The 19603-nt window shown below is 39.2% G+C and overlaps 2 protein-coding genes across 2 annotated transcripts; one reads left to right on the top strand and one right to left on the bottom strand.

The window, feature by feature from the left end:
• The first annotated feature begins 12064 nt into the window (after positions 1 to 12064).
• Positions 12065 to 16092, top strand: LOC133729404 (probable alpha,alpha-trehalose-phosphate synthase [UDP-forming] 7). Its single transcript, XM_062156922.1, has 3 exons — positions 12065 to 14053; positions 14179 to 14452; positions 15164 to 16092. The coding sequence occupies exons 1-3, from the start codon at positions 12072 to 12074 to the stop codon at positions 15470 to 15472; spliced, it is 2565 nt and encodes an 854-aa protein (XP_062012906.1). The 5' UTR covers positions 12065 to 12071; the 3' UTR covers positions 15473 to 16092.
• A 1392-nt stretch (positions 16093 to 17484) lies between these two features.
• LOC133729405 (IRK-interacting protein) lies at positions 17485 to 19290 on the bottom strand. The gene has a single exon (XM_062156923.1). The coding sequence runs from the start codon at positions 19001 to 19003 to the stop codon at positions 17654 to 17656; it is 1350 nt and encodes a 449-aa protein (XP_062012907.1). The 5' UTR covers positions 19004 to 19290; the 3' UTR covers positions 17485 to 17653.
• Positions 19291 to 19603: the final 313 nt, after the last annotated feature.

The raw sequence follows: 19603 nt of genomic DNA, 5'->3' as shown, positions 1-19603 counted from the left end.
TACAACTCTCAAAAGGGAAACTGGACTCTAGATGAACTTATATCCATCTGTGTGGATGAGGAATCTAGGATCAAGGAAGAAAAGGAACCTGCTACAACCATTAACCTCATTGAGAAGCCTAAAAGGAAAAAGCCCCAGAATAAGCTCAAGCCTACCAAAGCCATAACTAAGAGTTCAACAGCTGTAGTGGCCAAGGAAAACAGGCCATTCAGGTTCAAGTGCTACTTTTGCAAAAGAGTAGGACACATGAAAAAGGACTGCACTGGCTATAAGAACTGGTTAGCCAAAAAGGGTAAGATTTTTTCTAATACAGTTTTTTCCTTAGAAATTAATCTTATAAATGTTGAACCACAGTCTTGGTGGATAGATTCAGGCTCACCTATTCATATTACTAATTCTTTGCAGGGATTCATAAGGAGGAGAATCCCAAAAAGTGATGAAGTGAACCTGTGTGTAGGAAATGGCATGAGAGTAGCAGTCAAGGCTATTGGAACCTTAAAGCTCGATTTAGGATTAGGAAAATTATTAGTTCTGGACAATGTTTTTTATGTACCTTCCATGAGAAGGAATTTGGTTTCAGTTTCTCTTTTAGTAAAATCTGGTTGTAGACTTGTTATGGATAGTAATGGAATTCTTATTTCTAAAAATTCTGTTCAAATTGGTTCTGGTGTTATTATGAATGATTATTTACAGTTAAATTGTTCAATGGCTCAACAAGAAATTTTACTTGTTGAAAATAACACTAACAGTACTAGCACTTTAACAGGTGTTAAAAGAACCAAACTAAATGAAAAGTCTGCATTTTTATGGCATAGAAGACTCGGCCATGTTTCAAAAGAGAGACTGAAAATTTTGGTGAAAAACAACATCCTAAATGAACTTGATTTTTCTGATCTAACAGACTGTGTTGAATGCTTTAAGGGAAAAATAACTAATACTAGAAAGAAGACTGCATATAGAAGCCAAAATTTATTAGAACTCATACACACTGATATATGTGGACCATTTAGGCATCAAACTATCTGTGGAAATGTGTATTTTATCACATTCATTGATGACTTTTCTAGATACAGTTATATTTATCTACTTTCAGAAAAGGCACAAGCATTGAAAGCCTTTCAAATCTTTAAGTCTGAAGTAGAAAATCAACTAGAAAAGAAAATCAAAACAGTAAGATCAGATAGAGGAGGTGAGTTCTATGGCAAGTACACTGAATCCGGCCAACAAAAGGGTCCATTTGCCTTGTTTTTACAAGACAATGGAATTAAAGCTCAATATACAACACCCTATAACCCACAACAGAATGGTGTTGCAGAGAGAAAGAATAGGACTCTTTTGAACATGGTTAGATGCATGATGTGTACAACAGGTTTGCCTAAATTTCTGTGGGGTGAGGCTTTAAAAACTGCAAATTATATTTGCAACAGAACACCTAGCAAAGCCATAGATAATACTGCTTTTGAGCTTTGGTGTGGCAGAAAACCTAGTCTTCATCACTGCCATGTTTGGGGATGTCATGCAGAAGCTAGGATTTATAATCCAAGCTTGAATAAACTTGATCCTAAGACAGTTAGTTGCTATTTTATAGGTTATCCAGATAAATCTAAAGGCTATAAATTATATTCTGCTTATCATTCACCTAGAATTTTTGAAACACATCAAGTAAAGTTTCTAAGTGAAAAAGTTCACAATACAAACCTTGAGGATTTATCCTCAGATTTTGAGGAAATTGTGTCGGATGAGAATATAAGCGTAGCATTGCCTTTAGAACAAGAAGTAACTGATCAAGTCACTGGTCGAGTAACTGACCAAGTAACTGATCACGTACCTATAACTAGTCAAGCAACTGACCATGTCACTGACCGAGTAACTGTCACTGGACAAGTCACTGACCATGTAACTGGTCAAGTATCTGACCAAGTCACTGGTCGAGTACCTGTAACTAGTCATGTCACTGACCAAGTAACTGGTCAAGTACCTGTCACTGGTCATGTCACTGACCATGTAACTGACCAAGTAACTGTCACTGGTCAGGTAACTGACCACGTAACTGACAACCCTCAGCCTAGAAGATCACAGCGAGCAAGAAAACCAACTTATGGGGGGGAAGATAGTGACTACATTGTTTATCTGCAAGAAGCAGAAATTGAAATAGATTGTGCAGAGGACAATGATCCAACTACATTTAACCAGGCCATTGAAAGTAGTGAATCTCATCAATGGCAGCTAGCAATGGAAGCAGAAATTAATTCCATGAGTCAAAATGCAGTTTGGGAATTAGTTGAACCTGACCCAAATCAGAAACCTATAGGTTGTAAATGGGTTTTCAAAACCAAAAGAGATGCAAATGGCAATATAGAGAGACATAAAGCAAGATTAGTTGCCAAGGGTTTTACACAGAAGGAGGGCATTGACTTTACTGAGACTTTTTCTCCAGTTTCTACAAAAGACTCATTTAGAATAATCATGGCTTTAGTTGCTCACTTTGATATGGAGCTACACCAAATGGATGTTAAGACAGCCTTTTTGAATGGTGAACTAGATGAAGTGATTTATATGAAGCAGCCAGAAGGTTTTGTGCAAGCTGGAAGTGAAAACTTAGTATGCAGGTTAAGAAAATCAATTTATGGCCTTAAACAAGCTTCTAGACAGTGGTACAAGAAATTTGATTCTGTGATTTCTACTTTTGGATTTACAGAGAATCTTGTTGATGAGTGTGTTTACTTGAAGACAGTTGGGAACAATTTTATTTTCCTAGTACTTTATGTTGATGATATACTTTTGGCTAGCAGTAACATTAAACTGCTTAAAGACACCAAGAGCTTTCTGTCAAAGAATTTTGACATGAAAGACTTAGGAGAAGCATCCTATGTACTAGGCATTGAGATTAAAAGAGATAGAGCACAGAGACTACTTGGTTTGTCTCAACAGAATTATATTACCAAAGTTTTGAAGAGATTTGGTATGGAGAAGTGTGCAACTGGAGAAGTCCCCATGTCCAAAGGAGATAAACTAACCAAGAAGCAAAGTTCCAAAAGTGATGTTGTGAAAGAAAATATGGAGTCAAAGCCTTATGCTAGACTTGTAGGAAGTCTCATGTATGCACAAGTCTGCACTAGGCCAGGCTTGTCTTTTGCAGTAGGGATTTTATCAAGATTTCAGTCTAATCCAAGCCATGAACATTGGGTAGCTGGGAAGAAAGTGTTGAGATACCTGCAGAAAACTAAAAGTCACATGCTAGTTTATAGGCAAGTGGAGGATCTGAACCTCGTTGGATTTTCAGATTCTGATTTCGCAGGGAATTATCCAGACTCCAAGAAGTCAACTTGTGGATACGTGTACATGCTAGCAGGAGGTGCAGTTGCTTGGAAAACCATGAAGCAAACTCTAGTTTCAACCTCCACCATGCAAGCTGAATTTATTGCAGTATATGAAACTGTGTGTGAAGGACTTTGGATCAGGAATTTCTTGATGCAGACCAAAGTGTTAAGTCACATTGTGGCAGACACACTTGTGATTTATTGCGATAATGAAGCTGCAGTTTTCTTTAGCAAGAACAGTAAAAGATCAAATAATTCTAAGCATATTGATTTAAAGTATTACAGTGTTAGAGAAAGGGTTAAGCATGGTGAGATAGTTGTTTTGAGCATTGACACGAATTCACAGCTAGCAGACCCCTTCACCAAGGCATTGTCAGTAGCAGCATTCCAGAAGCATACAGCCAACATTGGAGTTTTAGCTAGTCTAGATGCTTAGGTTCAGTAGAGAGTTAATCCAGTTGGAGCAATTTAAATTTCTAAGGTTTTTGAGTTCTTGTATTTTTAGTTGTGATCTTTTGACTTTATTTATCACAACTTGTTTGTAATGACAGATTTTATTATTTATAAATTTTGAGGTATTTTCAGATTTTGGTTATTGCTGCAGTTTTTTGTTGAATGTTCTGAAAATTATCGATTTTGTGTTTAAAGTTATACTTGCTATCAGATGGCTTAAATCATGTGAAGCATGATGTTAAGGTTCAAGCAATATTTTTAAGCCATCAGTGTTCAGTGAATTTGCTTGAGTTTCTGGTTTTAGAAACATAAAGTAGGACCTAATATATGTTTACTTGTTGATACACATTAACATATATTGTATCACTTCTGGTTGAACATATGTAGATTGCAGAAGCTTGTGTTAGTGGTTTTGAAACTCTGCATTTTTGTTAAAATGTATACTGTTTCTTGCTCTACATAAGTAACTGTGATCTGACCATGTTGGAATGGATTTTCGATTTGAGTTTGTTATCTGGCGCGCACTTCAGTAAGTTAAGTAGGTTTTGATGTTCTCTGGTGCAAATCATCGAGCATGATATGTGTGAGTCCAAGGGGGAGATTGTAAGATCAAATATGGACATAACACATATCATCATAAAGTAATTGATGATTAGCTTAATATCAATCCTAGTTTAACATGGATACAAACAGTGAATCAATACTAGTGACTTAATGAAGTAGTGTATCAATTCATTAAGGATAGTAATCCATTGCTTAGTCGACAAGAAAGGCTATAAGTTGTGATACATTAGGAATCTAATAGTGAAACCTAAACCGACAAGGAATGCTTTAATGGGAAGCTTCTTGAGGTTTAAGTCTCATATATATACAGATGAATTGGTCCCTGATTACTACCACGACTATTGCATAAGTTCTGTCCATTGAGAAGCAAGTTGGTAAGTAACAGAAGACCACATTCAGTGATCGAGTTAAGCAGTTGCATAAGATGGAATCCATGCCTGTTATTGCTGAAGGTAAGCCTTAATCCTTTTATGATTGTTGTGCATATGTTGTGAGCATGTAACTATGGTTTTACACTTTCATCAGCTCATCTTGGTTTTCCAGAGTTGTCATGACATTTGATATTTTCATCTGTAATATTCCAGAAAATAAATGAGGAACTACATGAAAACAAAAAAGACGGTGAGGGAACAAAGAGAGCAATAACAGATTCTCTTTCAGATAAAATTGTCTTGAAATTTCTACATTAAGGTTCCCTCATATCTGCATGTATCGGTTTCTTAAAGGAATCAAATGTGCATTGAAGATTCTGAAACGTAAAGCAATTTCTCAGCTGTGCAGCTTGTTTAGGGGCCTCTTCAAGTTGTGAGCTCCTCCCCTGTAAAAGTACTGTGAAGTTGCCACTCTCCCATTATTCCGTTGAGGCCAGGAGACATACAGAAGTGATTGAGCTGGGATTCCAATCATATTAATTGGATGCTCATTTTCCCCATCCTCTGCAAAAGGGAATCTCCTAATGAACGAGGGAAACAAGAGCAATGAAGGTTTCTTATCCTTCTTTAATCTGAACTGAATCCTTGTCTCTTCCTCATGTTATATATGTTTTGTTGAAGTTGGGGGGCTTGTGCATGTTATCTATGTTTTGTGTTATGTTCTAATAACCTAGGTGCAAATGGTGGAGCCTTAGCTGCTTGACAGAGCTCTAATGACCTAGATGCACCCAAACAACCAAAAAAAATAAACCAATCTGCCACGCTTCACTCAAAACTAGTCACAGTCTGACAGAGGTATATGTGCCACAGACACCCACAAACTAAGAACTTCAAGTTATGATATACAGAGCTTACCAGAGTAGCATCCCATAAGCTTTATAACGCCAATGCCAATCTAAATGCTTTGAGCTTCAATTTGAGCTGTATGTATCCTGGTGTGACTTTATTCTGCAATGAAAACAGAGTTAAGAGGACTCGACTATAACCTGAATAAAAAAGAAAATCAATGCTACACAACATGAAGACTTTCTTCTACTAGCTATATGTATAATGGTTTTTAAGGTTGGTTATCTTTCCATCAATTTTACACTACTCATGGTTATCCTCCCATGAATGTTTGTGAGGTGGTTACCTTGATCTTTTTTCTTCTAATTAGCACATCTGATGCATCATGCTAAATGTATAATGTATAATGTATAATGTTTGTAAGGTGGTTATCATTCAATGCATTTTTCTGCACTATTTTCACTTGCTTAATCCTTTTCCATGACTGATTATCATAGGAATACTACAACTTGCAAATTTAGAAATTCTATAGCATGATGCACCACTGCAAGAAAAAAAGGAATCACAAATCATAGTCATGACATTAAAGAAGGTCTTGAGCTAAAACAGTCATGTCCAGATAACAATCTAAAGGAGTAATGAAAAATATTACTATATCGCCAGATAACAAACAAGAGAAACAAAAAAAAAATTCACTATAAGTAACAACAGTTTTACTACATCCCTGCCGCAAGGCGCCAGTTGTGATATAGAGGTGTGTTAGCTTACCAAATTAAAGTAGCATCCCATTAGTTTCGCAGAGGCGATTCTAAATGCTTCAAACTTCAATCTGAACTACATTTATCTTCTACAATAACTACATACAAAATTAGACAACTTACTACGCTGAGTTGGGTGGGTGTTGGGTTGTGATCGTAGGGTTCATGCATCTTCATGATCTTGTTGCTGGATCCAAACACCGTCTCTTTGATGTCTGGGATGTGAGAGATCTTGGCCCACTCCTGTAACTAGTGTTAAATGTGTAATACTAAGAACTATATGCACTAGAACTACATTCACGGGCACTCAAAAGTAATTTGGAACTGTGAGATTATATTTGTCTTTTGTTTCGCTTGATCAATGGTGGAGTGACAAAAACACAGATTAGATGCATGGTGTGTTATGATCCCAAGTAGAGCAACTTGGAGATATCCAATGCGATCGAGCTATTGATTTTGTGTCTAGTTAGAAAAAATTAAGTGTTGTACAACTTTTGCAGACGAATTTGTGTTGTACAACTTTTGAAATCAACTTCCCCAGCCGTGTTGGAAGTCCAGAATGGGATTCAGAGCATATCAATTATCAGCTTCATCAAAATCCTTCTTTTTTTTTTCCTGAAAAGATTGCCGACCTCTTCGACCGAATGCCAATAAAAACGTTATAACCCTGGTAGAGCAAGGGTAGATATGCACCAAGCACTGAAGGAATTTGTCCAATTTGTTTTAAGTCTGCATTTATTGGTCGGCACAAGCTATTTCACTAAATATTTTACCAACGAAAATTCGTCGGCAATACTTGTTAATAGTGTGGCGGTGAATTATTTGTTGGAACTAGCTATTCTCAAATCTCAACTTACAAAATATTCATCAGCAATTACTATTCCGCTAAATATTGTGTCGCCGAACATTTCATCAGCAAAAGCTATTCCAAATCTCCATGAAACATGATCATTAGGCTTGTCTACAGATTATCTAACCTTCGCTTACGAAGCCACTAACCAGAGCTAGAAGTTTGTAATTAGCACCAGACCAGCAGTTGTATTCATTCATGATTGGAGCTTGGTCGATCATTCTTTAATGGCATTCATTCTTCAACTGCTGATTGCTGACATCATCTAGCCGTTGGGTTTTTTTTTTTTTTTTTTTAAGCCACGAAATCAACTTTATTCCATTTCGAAATTAGCTACAGATATTTTTGATTATCTTAAAAAAAAAAAAAACATACGGAAAAATATTTTTTATTATAAAAATGATTTCAATTACTATAGTAAAAATCTGATAAAAAATAAGAACATATATATATATATATATATTTTTTTTTGAGAACAGAAAATATCCATTAATCAATCACGCTTACAATGGGGGGGACATGAACCTAAACCCCAAGAAACCACAGTTACAGAGACCATCAGGCCAAAGGGCCCAAACTCTAACCACCAAACGCCCATTTCCAAGGCTACTTTGAACATTTGACCCCGAAAATTCCAGTAAAACCTTATAATCAACCGCCAAGAAGGCAGCGTCCTCTTCAACACCGTGTCCGAAGGAACTAGACCACGTGTAAAGGATCGCATACCAGCAAATTGACAACAAAAGGAAACCAGAGTTGAACAAAATTGTCCTCGTCCTCGGGAATGACACCATTTACATGGCCAAACACCTAGACCAACTCCTATCTCAACAGAGTAGGAGACCCACCCTAGCTCAGAAGAGTAGGGACTTATTAAACCTAACCAAACCAAACAGAAAACCCTAATTAAAACACAACTAAAACCAAAACAAACGGAAACCAAGCCACACCAACAAGGCCCAAAAACAGAGCCCCGGCCCAACACCCACTTCCCCGAGCAGTAATCAACCAATGCAGAAAACCAATCCCGCCGCCGGCAAGCACCGTCAACGCCACCCCATGCCCTCGCCGCAGCCTGATACCTCCTCTCCACCTTGCCAATATGCAGACAAATTCTACATCCAATTGACACCGCAACTAGATCCAGAATCACGACAGAAACAAATCCCAGCCGAGATCCCTTCTGCCGCGAGTTGCCCGCATCCACCATAACCCAGATCGCTCCTTTGATGACGCCATCACCCACCACCGGCCAGAAGCAATTTACTGCATCCCCACAACCGCCATCGTCCCTGATCCGAGAGGGACAGATCGAGAGATCTACCCAACCCGAGGTCAAGAACCCACCCTCCTCCCCTGGACCGCGTCTCTGCCCTGAAGACCCACCCCTAACTAGCAACGCCATCCCCTCCCGGGCCGGAACGCAACGGCAGGATCGCCGGTAGCGCTCGGCCGGGAGAGAACCGAACAACACCGAGTTTTTCCTTCTCTTCTGCGCGCGTGGGGCGCGTTCCCTAAAGTAGTATATATATATATATATATATATATATATATATATATAACATATCCAAAATGTTAAAATATATTTTAGGGCTATAATTTAGCCTTGACGAGTTGGAGATAGTTGATGTCACATCGATGAACAATACAGAATTTAGGGCTAAAGCCCTGCCGGTTGGAGATGGCCTAATAGCATAAGGTTAGTGTTTAATTATTGTTATTGACACTGGATTAATTTTCCAAACTGCATATAGGTTAATTGTGCTGCTTTTTCTAACGTTCTGCAGTATCTTAATTCTCTCATTTTACTTGTGCTTAATTTGACACTGACAAGTGTACCTGTGTGTGTGCTGTTCTTCATTGGCAAGATTCTCTTTTGTGTATTTCTTGATCACTAGTAAGTGTGGATGTGTTAAAAATATCACCGTTTTTAAAATGCCCCACTTTCGATGCTAATGTAACTTGAGTTATACTTGATACTAATGTAACTTGAGTTATACTTGATACTAATGTAACTTGAGTTATACTTGACTAACTTCTATGAAAGTGTCCTCTCTAGCCAGCAACCTTATATTGTAAGGTTCAAAGAGGGAGAGAGAGAGAGCCTACTTGAGTATGAAGGTGTATGGTTGGACATTTCCTACTTGTTTTAATCTGTTTGGATATATTCAACATCAAAGTATATGTAGATCGATCGAAATCCTCTTTTTAGGCGCAAAAGGTTAAAAAGGAGTCTAATCTAATCTTATAACATAATAGATCTAATATATTTTATCACAATCTATATATACGTTAGATTGAGGGTTTTCTCTCTAAGAAAATTATAATATGGAGGCATGGTTCATAACTTTCCTATAGAATAATCTATTTGAGCAAGAGAACTAGACTTAACGTATGAAAGCCTTATTGTACGAGAGACTTACATTAAGTTTATAGTGTTGATTTTGTTTTTATGTCTAAAACAACATTATTTAAGTACTACAAAGACCAAAATAACGTGTTTAGCTATATAAAGCACAAAATTATAAACATCAATATCAACAAACGACTAGACCCGTTTTATGTACCTAGTATATTTTAACCCACATTTTTCCCCACTACACAACTCACTCATAGAGCTTATCAACTATAGCTTTCGAAAGCTGCATCACACCAACAACTCTTTCAAATCTGAGAGACTGTTTTGCTTTGAAAGCATCTCAGGCAAGATCCATAATAAAACGTGGAGTCTCCAAAGCATATTCGGGTGGATGCCCTAAGCACTTTCTTCGTGCATGCTTTATAAAATACACATTGCTTTTGAAACACACCTCAAAGCTTCTGCTTCTTCTTCTTCACCATTCGCGTGCATGGAAGATTAGGTAAACAAAATCTTAGGTCAAAAGAAAACACCCACCATTTGGTCAAACTCGATGACTCATAGTCTAAACATATATATTACACATTTTTCTTAATGACCCAGTAACGTATCAGATCTTGTACCCCTCCCCTCGTTTCATTTGGTTTATTAAACAAGAGGCCATGTACAATCGAAACCCTAGACCAAATCCAGCGGGGACGAAAGCGACATTTCACTTCTCGGGTCCTTCAACCCTAACCATGCAAAAATTCCCGGACCACTACCAAACCTCATGCCAAACCATTAATTTTTCTACCCAATTTACAACCACGTGCTTGCCACGTCGGTGCGTGAAGTCATGGGTGACGTCATGTCCCATTTTCACCTTATCCGGATTTTTCTTTTGGTATTATTGTAGCGTCCGATCATGTGGCAACTTGGGCAGGCTAGGGTTGCTTCCACGATGCTCTAGGGCTATACTCTATCCTAAAGGTGAACAATAATGCTTTGGGACCAAGTTTTCTATGTCTAATGCTTTTGTGGCATTTGGATGTGGATAATGACATGATAGTGGTATGATTTATAGCTTAAAACTTCTTATTCTACTTATCTCTTAATTTATCTAATTAGAAACATTCTGAGCCTCAGATAACGATAATTATGATTTTATTGATATCTAAAAATAAAATAAAAATGAAAATAGGAGTATGTAGGTCAAATCTCAATTCTCAATCACGTGAGAAATCTTAAAGAAAAAAAAGATGAAACTGTACGACTGAGGTTTTGAGTTTGTGTCATTTCGAATTGATTGCTATATTTTAAAAGTTTATTAGATTTAATGACTAATCCACTAGGTGCTCGAACGACTAATATAACATTATAACCCCTCCCCTGATCACAAGACATCGTTAAATAAATTTATTATTTTTTTTTAAAAAAAAAAACAATTTTCTGTCACATTCTTCTATACGCGGTAAACAAGACTTTTTTCTGGGCATAGTTATCCTGGTACGTGGTAACGAACTCTACTGTTCCCAGTACACCTACAGAAACAAAGAGCCGTAGCAGGCACGTGCCGAAAACAACGTCAACTCCTTGTCGCCGCGTGTCACGATACCACCGGCGGACGGCAGATATTTAACCTCAACCTGCAAAACATGAGATCATTTTCACATCAGTGTGCGGTTATATCCATCCCAAAAACGACGCGTCGGCCCCACCACAAAAGCCGACGTGTCCCCACCCCTTTTCACACGGTGTGTCGTACGCCACGGCAGGCCTGCTGGATTTCCGCCACGTCACCAAGTGCCTTTGCATTAGGGAGTAGTAATTGATACCACGGGGAGCACGTGGAGCCGACGCTCCAGCAAAGAGCCAGTTGGCAGTACTGGGTAGCCTACTGGGCAACCTTATCCTCTTCAATTCTTTAATTTCTTTTGTTTTATTTCCAGAAAAAAAATTATTACTTTTTTTTTTTTTTTTTTTTGGTTCCTCCAAAAAGAGAGAAGCATTGGTATATTGTAGAGAGAGAGAGGGGGAGAGAAGAGAAGGAAGAAGAAGTGACTCCTGGGGATAAAGAGAGGACAAGAAGAACCGACACCATGAAACCCTAGATTTCATTTCCTTGCTCAAATCATCAAACTTTCATTCTTTTTCTGAAATTCAGATCCAAATTGTTCCTGGGTACGATTCAAAATTTGTTCTTGCAACCCCTAACAGGTACTTTCTATTTCAATCATTGCCTTTCCATTTTTAACCCTCAAATATTGTTTGGTTATAAGAAACCTGCAAGATTCAGTATTGTGTTGAGGGTTTTGATATATGGGGATTGTATTAGTAAATGGTGATTTTGCTATCATTGAAATCGAATTTAGATACTTCGAAATTTGCTAGAAAATTTTGATTGTTGGCACTTGTAATGATGCCTGGTTATTTGGTTTTATTACAGATCGTACTGAAATTTTAGTATTTTGAAGACGCAAGGAATCTTGGGTCTGGTTTTGTATTTCTGAGATCTTTGGTTAAAGATTCTTGAGTGGAGGGGAAACCCTTGAATAAAAGTTATTCAAGATGATGTCCAAATCGTATACCAACCTTTTGGATCTAGCTTCCGGCAACTTTCCGATAATGGGTCGGGAAAGGAAGAGGCTTCCACGAGTAATGACCGTTGCCGGGGTTATATCGGAGCTTGACGATGATAACGCCAATAGTGTGTCGTCGGATGTTCCGTCCTCGATTGTGCAGGACCGGATTATTATTGTGGCTAATCAGCTGCCGGTAAAAGCCAAGCGGAGACCTGATAACAAAGGATGGAGTTTTAGTTGGGATGAGGACTCATTGCTATTGCAGTTAAAGGATGGTTTGCCCGAAGAAATGGAGGTTTTGTATGTAGGTTCTTTGAATGTAGAGGTGGATTCGAATGAACAAGATGATGTGTCGCAGCTTCTGTTGGATAGGTTTAAGTGTGTTCCAGCCTTCCTGCCGGCCGACATTTTGACCAAGTTCTATCATGGGTTTTGTAAGCAGCAGTTGTGGCCTTTGTTTCATTACATGCTTCCGTTTTCAGCAAATCACGGTGGAAGGTTCGACCGGACTTTGTGGGAGGCGTATGTGGCTGCAAATAAGATCTTCTCACAAAGGGTCATTGAAGTCATAAATCCTGAGGATGATTATGTATGGATTCATGATTACCATTTAATGGTGCTGCCGACCTTCTTGAGGAGGAGGTTTAATAGATTGAGAATGGGGTTTTTTCTTCACAGCCCCTTCCCGTCATCAGAAATTTACAGGACTCTACCTGTCAGGGAAGAGATTCTTAAGGCTCTTTTAAATTCGGACCTTATTGGTTTCCACACTTTTGATTATGCTCGGCATTTCTTGTCTTGTTGCAGTCGAATGTTGGGTTTGGAGTATCAGTCAAAAAGAGGTTATATTGGGTTGGATTATTATGGAAGGACAGTCGGGATAAAGATCATGCCTGTTGGGATTCACATGGGGCAGATTCACTCAGTGTTAAAACTTGCAGATAAGGAGTGGAGGGTAGGAGAACTAAAACAAAAGTTTGAAGGAAAGACTGTGTTGCTTGGTGTTGATGACATGGACATCTTTAAAGGTGTCAATTTGAAGCTCTTGGCAATGGAACAGATGCTGAAGCAGCACCCTAAGTGGCAGGGGAGAGCAGTTTTGGTACAGATAGCAAATCCAGCTAGGGGAAGAGGGAAAGATCTTGAGGAAACACAGGCTGAAATCTATGCAAGCGTCAAGAGGATAAATGAAAAATATGGTCTGAATGGATATGAACCCATTGTCTTCATTGATAAACCAGTCTCTCTTAGTGAAAGAGTTGCGTATTACACAGTAGCCGAGTGTGTGGTGGTCACTGCTGTGAGGGATGGGATGAATCTTATTCCATATGAGTACATTGTATGCAGGCAAGGGAACTCTGGATCAGAATCTGAATCAGAATCCAGTGGTCCCAAGAAGAGCATGCTGGTTGTATCAGAGTTCATTGGATGTTCACCTTCACTTAGTGGTGCAATTCGGGTTAACCCATGGAATGTTGAATCAACAGCTGAGGCCATGAATGAGGTAATTTCAATGGCTGAACCGGAGAAACAGTTGAGACATGAGAAGCATTATAGGTATGTTAGTACACATGATGTGGCTTACTGGTCACGAAGTGTTTTCCAGGACATGGAGAGGACGTGCAAAGACCATTTCAGAAGACGTTGCTGGGGAATTGGTCTGGGTTTTGGCTTCAGGGTTATAGCACTGGATCCTAACTTCAGAAAACTGTCTATTGATGCCATTGTGAATGCCTATTTGAAATCTAAGAGGAGGGCTATATTGTTAGATTATGATGGCACTGTGATGCCTCAAACATCTATAAATAAGACCCCAAGTCAAGAGGTCATCTCCCTAATCAATACACTTTGTGGTGATGTTAAAAACACTGTTTTTGTGGTCAGTGGAAGAGGAAGGGATAGTTTGAGCAAGTGGTTTTCTCCTTGCAAGAAACTTGGAATTGCTGCTGAACACGGTTATTTTGTAAGGTATATATATATGTGTTTTTATTTATAACAAAGTTATCCTTGATTTTGTAAGGTATATATATCTGTTTTTATTTATAACAAAGTTATCCTTGAAATTTGAACTCATATAAATTGTGTTATGTTAGGTGGTCTGCCGACAAGGATTGGGAAATTTGTGGACAGAGTAGTGATTTTGGGTGGATACAGATAGCTGAGCCAGTTATGAAATTGTATACAGAAGCCACTGATGGATCTTCTATTGAAACCAAGGAGAGTGCATTGGTTTGGCACCATCGAGATGCCGACCCGGGTTTTGGATCCAGCCAGGCTAAAGAATTGTTGGACCATCTAGAAAGTGTGTTGGCAAACGAACCAGTAGCTGCCAAGAGTGGTCAATATATTGTAGAAGTAAAGCCACAGGTGATTTTCTTAACCTCCTTCCAAATTTTTCAACCTCTATATGAATTCAATTTTTCACCCTCTTGTTGGATTCTAATATAAACTAGGACCGTCACCACAATTACTGTCTATTACCATTTTCACTACTGCAAAATCTCCTTAGTTTATTGTTGGAACCAATGGAAGATACATGATACCACTACCCTCTTATATCTTTAGAAATCTTTTCAGTTATTTTTGCTAGTCTGAGTGTTCTTTTTATTTTCTTCTCCTTTGAGTTGTGGATTCAAGTCGATAAATTCTCTATGCAATCATAAATTTAAAGTAGTACTTTGACCTTGTATGTCTTTCTGAGGAAGGCACCTCGATTAGTTTGGCAAGTGCATGATAACAGTAAGAGGTTTTTAAACTCTGAGAATGTGTGCATAATCAATGCTAAAGGTGGGTAGGTCACTCACTTTCTTTGATATGGAACTTAGTGATTCTGGCTTCAGATAATGTAATTTAGTAACCCCAAAGTACTGAAGTGAGTGTTTTTTTTAGGTAATGAAGGTTTCTTCTTGAAATAGTCTCGCAACAATCATTTGAGAACTTTTTAGTCAAATTGTTTGTTTGCTGATGAGAAAATAAGTATCGCAGTAGATATTATTAACCATATGGGGTTAGTGCAATCCAATTGATTGTGTAAAAATAAACATGATGGTTGAATCTTACTTTTATTGTGGCTTTCAGGGTGTCAGTAAAGGCCTGGTCGCTGAAAAGGTATTCACATCGATGCACGAGAGTGGGAAGCAGGCAGATTTTGTTTTGTGCATTGGTGATGATAGATCTGATGAGGACATGTTTGAGATTATCGGCAATGCGCTCAATAATGATGTCATCTCCTCAAATACGAGTGTTTTTGCATGCACCGTTGGACAGAAACCTAGTAAAGCCAAGTACTATTTGGATGACCCTACTGATGTCATAATGATGCTTGAGGCTCTTGCAGACGCTTCAGATTCTCCGCCGTCCTCAGACGGCGAAGCAGGAAGCCCCTGAAACCTTCCTGCATGACTTTGTTAGACTCCAGTGTCTTCTTCAGTAAGGCAATGATGGTTAACTGCATGCTGGGCTTTGATTGAAGAAAGTGATGATCCTTTTCTGCTTTCTGGAAGCGACCTATGGGAGAAAACATCCTCTGCGACCTTCTGAATGAATATTTGCAGCCAATTCCCAACCATCACTAGATTTGATATCTTCTGTGCATAGACGATCAATGCTGAGTGTGGATTATAGTATAGTGGATTTACTTGGTAAAAAACAACAGAACTTCTAGATCAGCGCATACTTTTGAAAGATTTGATGGGGGGCTTGGATTTAGAAAGGAAATGATGCCCAAATCAGTTGTTGGATCATATTCATTTGAAGGTTGACATGTCTGAGGAAGGATGTAGATTATGCTAATGGTGGGGAAGTATAAAGGGTCTGTGCTGGTCACAGTCAGAATGCCCATTGAAACAATATACTGGTTTTTTCTTTTTGGAGTGAATTTGCTTTGCCATTTGTTTCTGGGATCAATTCCTTTGCTTATTGAATCTGTACATTATATAGCAATATTTGCAAGAAATGATCACGCTTTCGAAGATGTCCCAAATAATGCATCTTTCAGGTTCCTGAAACTGCAAGTTAGTAACTTCGTTCCGGTAGTTTTTTATTTTTGGTTTGCTCCCAAGTGGAAGGGGTGTCCTATTCATTGTGTCTAATGATTGAGGTGGTATCTTTCCTGAGAAATCTTACCTTCTGCGGTGATCTAGTAAATGATCAGAAGTTGGAGAAAGGACCTGGACAAAGTATACACAAACAAACAAGGACTGCAATTTGCATCGAGAATCACATTTCAAGTGCCCAAGCATCTCAGAACTTAACAGAATCAGACCCCAAGTACCAACATTATCTCTGACGGGTGGTCACCCTATATATTATTTTTCCAACAGACAAATAATTCCAAGGTTTTGCTTATTTACCGTCAAATGTTGGATAATCCAAGACAATGGAGTGAGCAAGAGAGAGATCCAAAACTTTAAGCTCTTCAGATTAGCCCAAATGACGAAGTAGCATAAGAAATCGAGTTAGAACCAAGTTAAATCAAAACTTAGATCCTCTTGAGTATAACCAAGAAAACAAACCTATCCAAGTTCACTTGGAATTGAGGATTGAACAGAAAGAATAATGTAATGTCTAACTAAAAAAAGGAAGCACTTCTAAATGCCACCCATGCAAACAGTATTGTTCCTGTGAGTATATAATGGAGCCAAAAATTTGAGTATGTCGTAAAGGAATGCTGGCAATTGCTACATGTATTGGCACTAGAAACTTAGAGACACAGAAGCAAAAGCCAGAAGTGCGTCAGAAACTATGGTGTTTTTTACAAGGCACAGAAGCCCGTGAATTATGCTCAGACTTGTCACTTCCCAATCACGTACCTCTAGAGTCCTAACCAGCTATACATGTACACACAAAAATCCAAATATCCTAGTCCTTGCCAAACCCCTGACACATAGGTATATATTCAAAAAGTGAAACACAGCATATCCCAGTTGATATCATATTTTATAATATTTCGTTAATATTTCAGTGCTGAAAGTTGTTAGATTAACTCATTATCTAAAAGATATCGTAAATATTTACTAATCTAAAAACTCCTTACTCCAAAGTTTAAAACTCTGAATCACCTTAAAATTTTCACTAATTGCATTACATACACTTATTTCAATGACCTCACATAAATCATCACATTCATGTTGAATGTGTACTGAGTGGGTCGTCTGAACCCTACTTCTCGATTGACATTGAACAACATAGTAGAATTTTCTTGATCCTATAATATTACACTAGCAGATTGCATTACAAGTTTACAACAACTGCACAAAGACATTTCACAGAGAATTTTTACCTTAGCTACTTAGGACAGAAACCCCCAAATCCAGATGATATCTTCTCTGACCTAATTTCAGAAAATATGCGTATGCTAAAAATTGCTTAGCTCACCTCAGGTAGGTGAAACTGTGAAAGAACCGGTGAAAAGAGCAGGACAAGTTAGAGAACCATTTTGGGGAAGACAACCCTATTACCTTTCTACTACAGCTAGCCTACACTTACCGCTATGGGACCGCAACAAATCCAACGGCTCTGATTTCATCATTTACATAAACCGCCTAAACCCACCGGAGTGAGCTACGTTTAGTCGCAAATTCGCCGGAGATTACTCACCGGAGACAAGTAAACCAGGCTCTGAAACACCGTCTTCCCGATTCTGAACCCCGGCACGACGGTGAAGCTGACGGAAAACTCGGTGTCGGAGTCGTTGTTGACGGTGACGGACTCCATGAACACCTCTGAAAATCTGCGGTTTTTGTTGACGTGAAAGATGGAGACTTGTTGACCGAACGAGAATGCCAAGCAGTGTAGAAGCCAAACCCGCATCGACATTTCTGCAAAGGCTTCGAAAAACGGAGTGTCGGGAACCTCGCCGGAGTTTATGAGCTTTCTCTGGTTTAAGTTTCCGAAGAGGGAGCACTCCATTTTGGCGTGGACTAGTTGGAGGTACTTGGCTCTGGTGAACTTGCAAAACGACGCGCTGTGGTTTTGGGCGAGGAACGATTTTGGGTTTGCGGGGTTGAGCTTGTTGAACTGGTCGAAAAAGTGGTGGTGGGTTTTGTGATTGGGAGGGAATGAGTCGCTGGGGAGTCCGAAGTTGGGGTTGTTGAAGCCTTCGAGCATGGTTTTGCTGACGAAGGACTCGAATGCGAAGCAGCGATGGCTCTGTTTCGAGAACTCTGCTTCTGGCTCGATGAACTTGATGGCTGTGTCGAGGTCCCAGCTTGCGGATTCCATATCTTTGATCATCAATCTGACAAAGCTTCGTATGGATCTTACCGTCTGCTGCTGAAACTGAGCGAAATGGGTTGCGGTTAGCTTTGGGAGGCGAAGGTTGTCGAAGATTGAGAGAGGTCCGCTGGATTTGAGCTTGTATTCGAAGGAGTTGTTGGTTGAGACTAATTCTTCGAGTTCGGATTTGAGTGTGGAAATGCCTAAACCTTTGCGGTGAGCTTCGGACTCTAGTTTCTTGATGGTGATCTCGTATGTCTTCATTAGTCCCTGTTGTTCTTGAATCTCCGCCAGCATTAGAGTCACTTGCGGCGAGAGATCGAGCTCTTTCTTCAAGAAGCTGCGTTTGAGTTCTGAAATGGCTTTCAGCTCGTCCACTACGGCCTGGTCAGCCACCTGAATGGCTTCGTTGTTGTAAGGGTCTTGTGCCATTTGGAGCTCGGCATAGGATGCTTTAATGGAAGTGATTCCGGCGAAGAGCTTGGCCAGTAAAGCCTCCATGACTGCTCTGTTCTTGGCTTTGAGATCCTCCATCTTTTCGAAATCGTACTCCTCTTTGGTGGCTTTGGTATTCGGTTTGAGCTTGCAAATGCCATTGTTGGAAGCGATTTTGGTGGCGGCTCGGAGGCTGATGACCTTGTGGAAAGTCCTGACCAGCTTGCTCCGCTTGATCGGAGCCGATTTGGGTCTGATAGTATCCATCTGGAAACAGTAAAAAAACAAAACTGAGAAGAAGATGGAGACCAAAAGAGCTAGACTTTAAGACAAAAACTTGTTGGGTGGGAGGGAATAAATGTGTTTGAAAGGGATTGAAGTTAATGAGAAAGCAGAGGCGCAAATCTTGACTAATGAGGTTGAAGAAGATAATCCGGAGATATGGAGGTGAGAAAAAAAAGGCCGGGGGGGTTATAAAGCGCGGGAAAAAGGAAAAGGAGCTAGGGAGAGATATATAGATACTTGGGGGATCAGAACTGACGGAAAAGTCGAGTGTGTATATGTTATTTTAGGGTTTTGGGGTGGTGAGTTATAAATGGTGGTATACAGAGGGATTGAGTGTGAGTAATTGATTGGTAACGTCTTATCATGGACCCTACTAGGTTAAGACTCTATCATCATCCATGGGATCCATGGGAGAGCCAGGAAGAAGACTCAGAGGTCAGTACTGTAAGACTGTTGTCACCAACATTGGTCAAATGATTAACAACCTTACAGTAGTTGAGTGGGAGCTAGGAATCTTCCTCCAAAGTTCCGGAGAAAATTCTACCATTAATTTAATGGATCGAGTATGTAACGGTTAAGAAA

The sequence above is a fragment of the Rosa rugosa genome, chromosome 2 (genome assembly GCF_958449725.1).
Source record: "Rosa rugosa chromosome 2, drRosRugo1.1, whole genome shotgun sequence".
NCBI lineage: Eukaryota > Viridiplantae > Streptophyta > Magnoliopsida > Rosales > Rosaceae > Rosa > Rosa rugosa.
The sequence above is the reverse complement of the archived record's forward strand: the minus strand, read 5'-3'. Positions and strand labels throughout refer to the sequence as shown.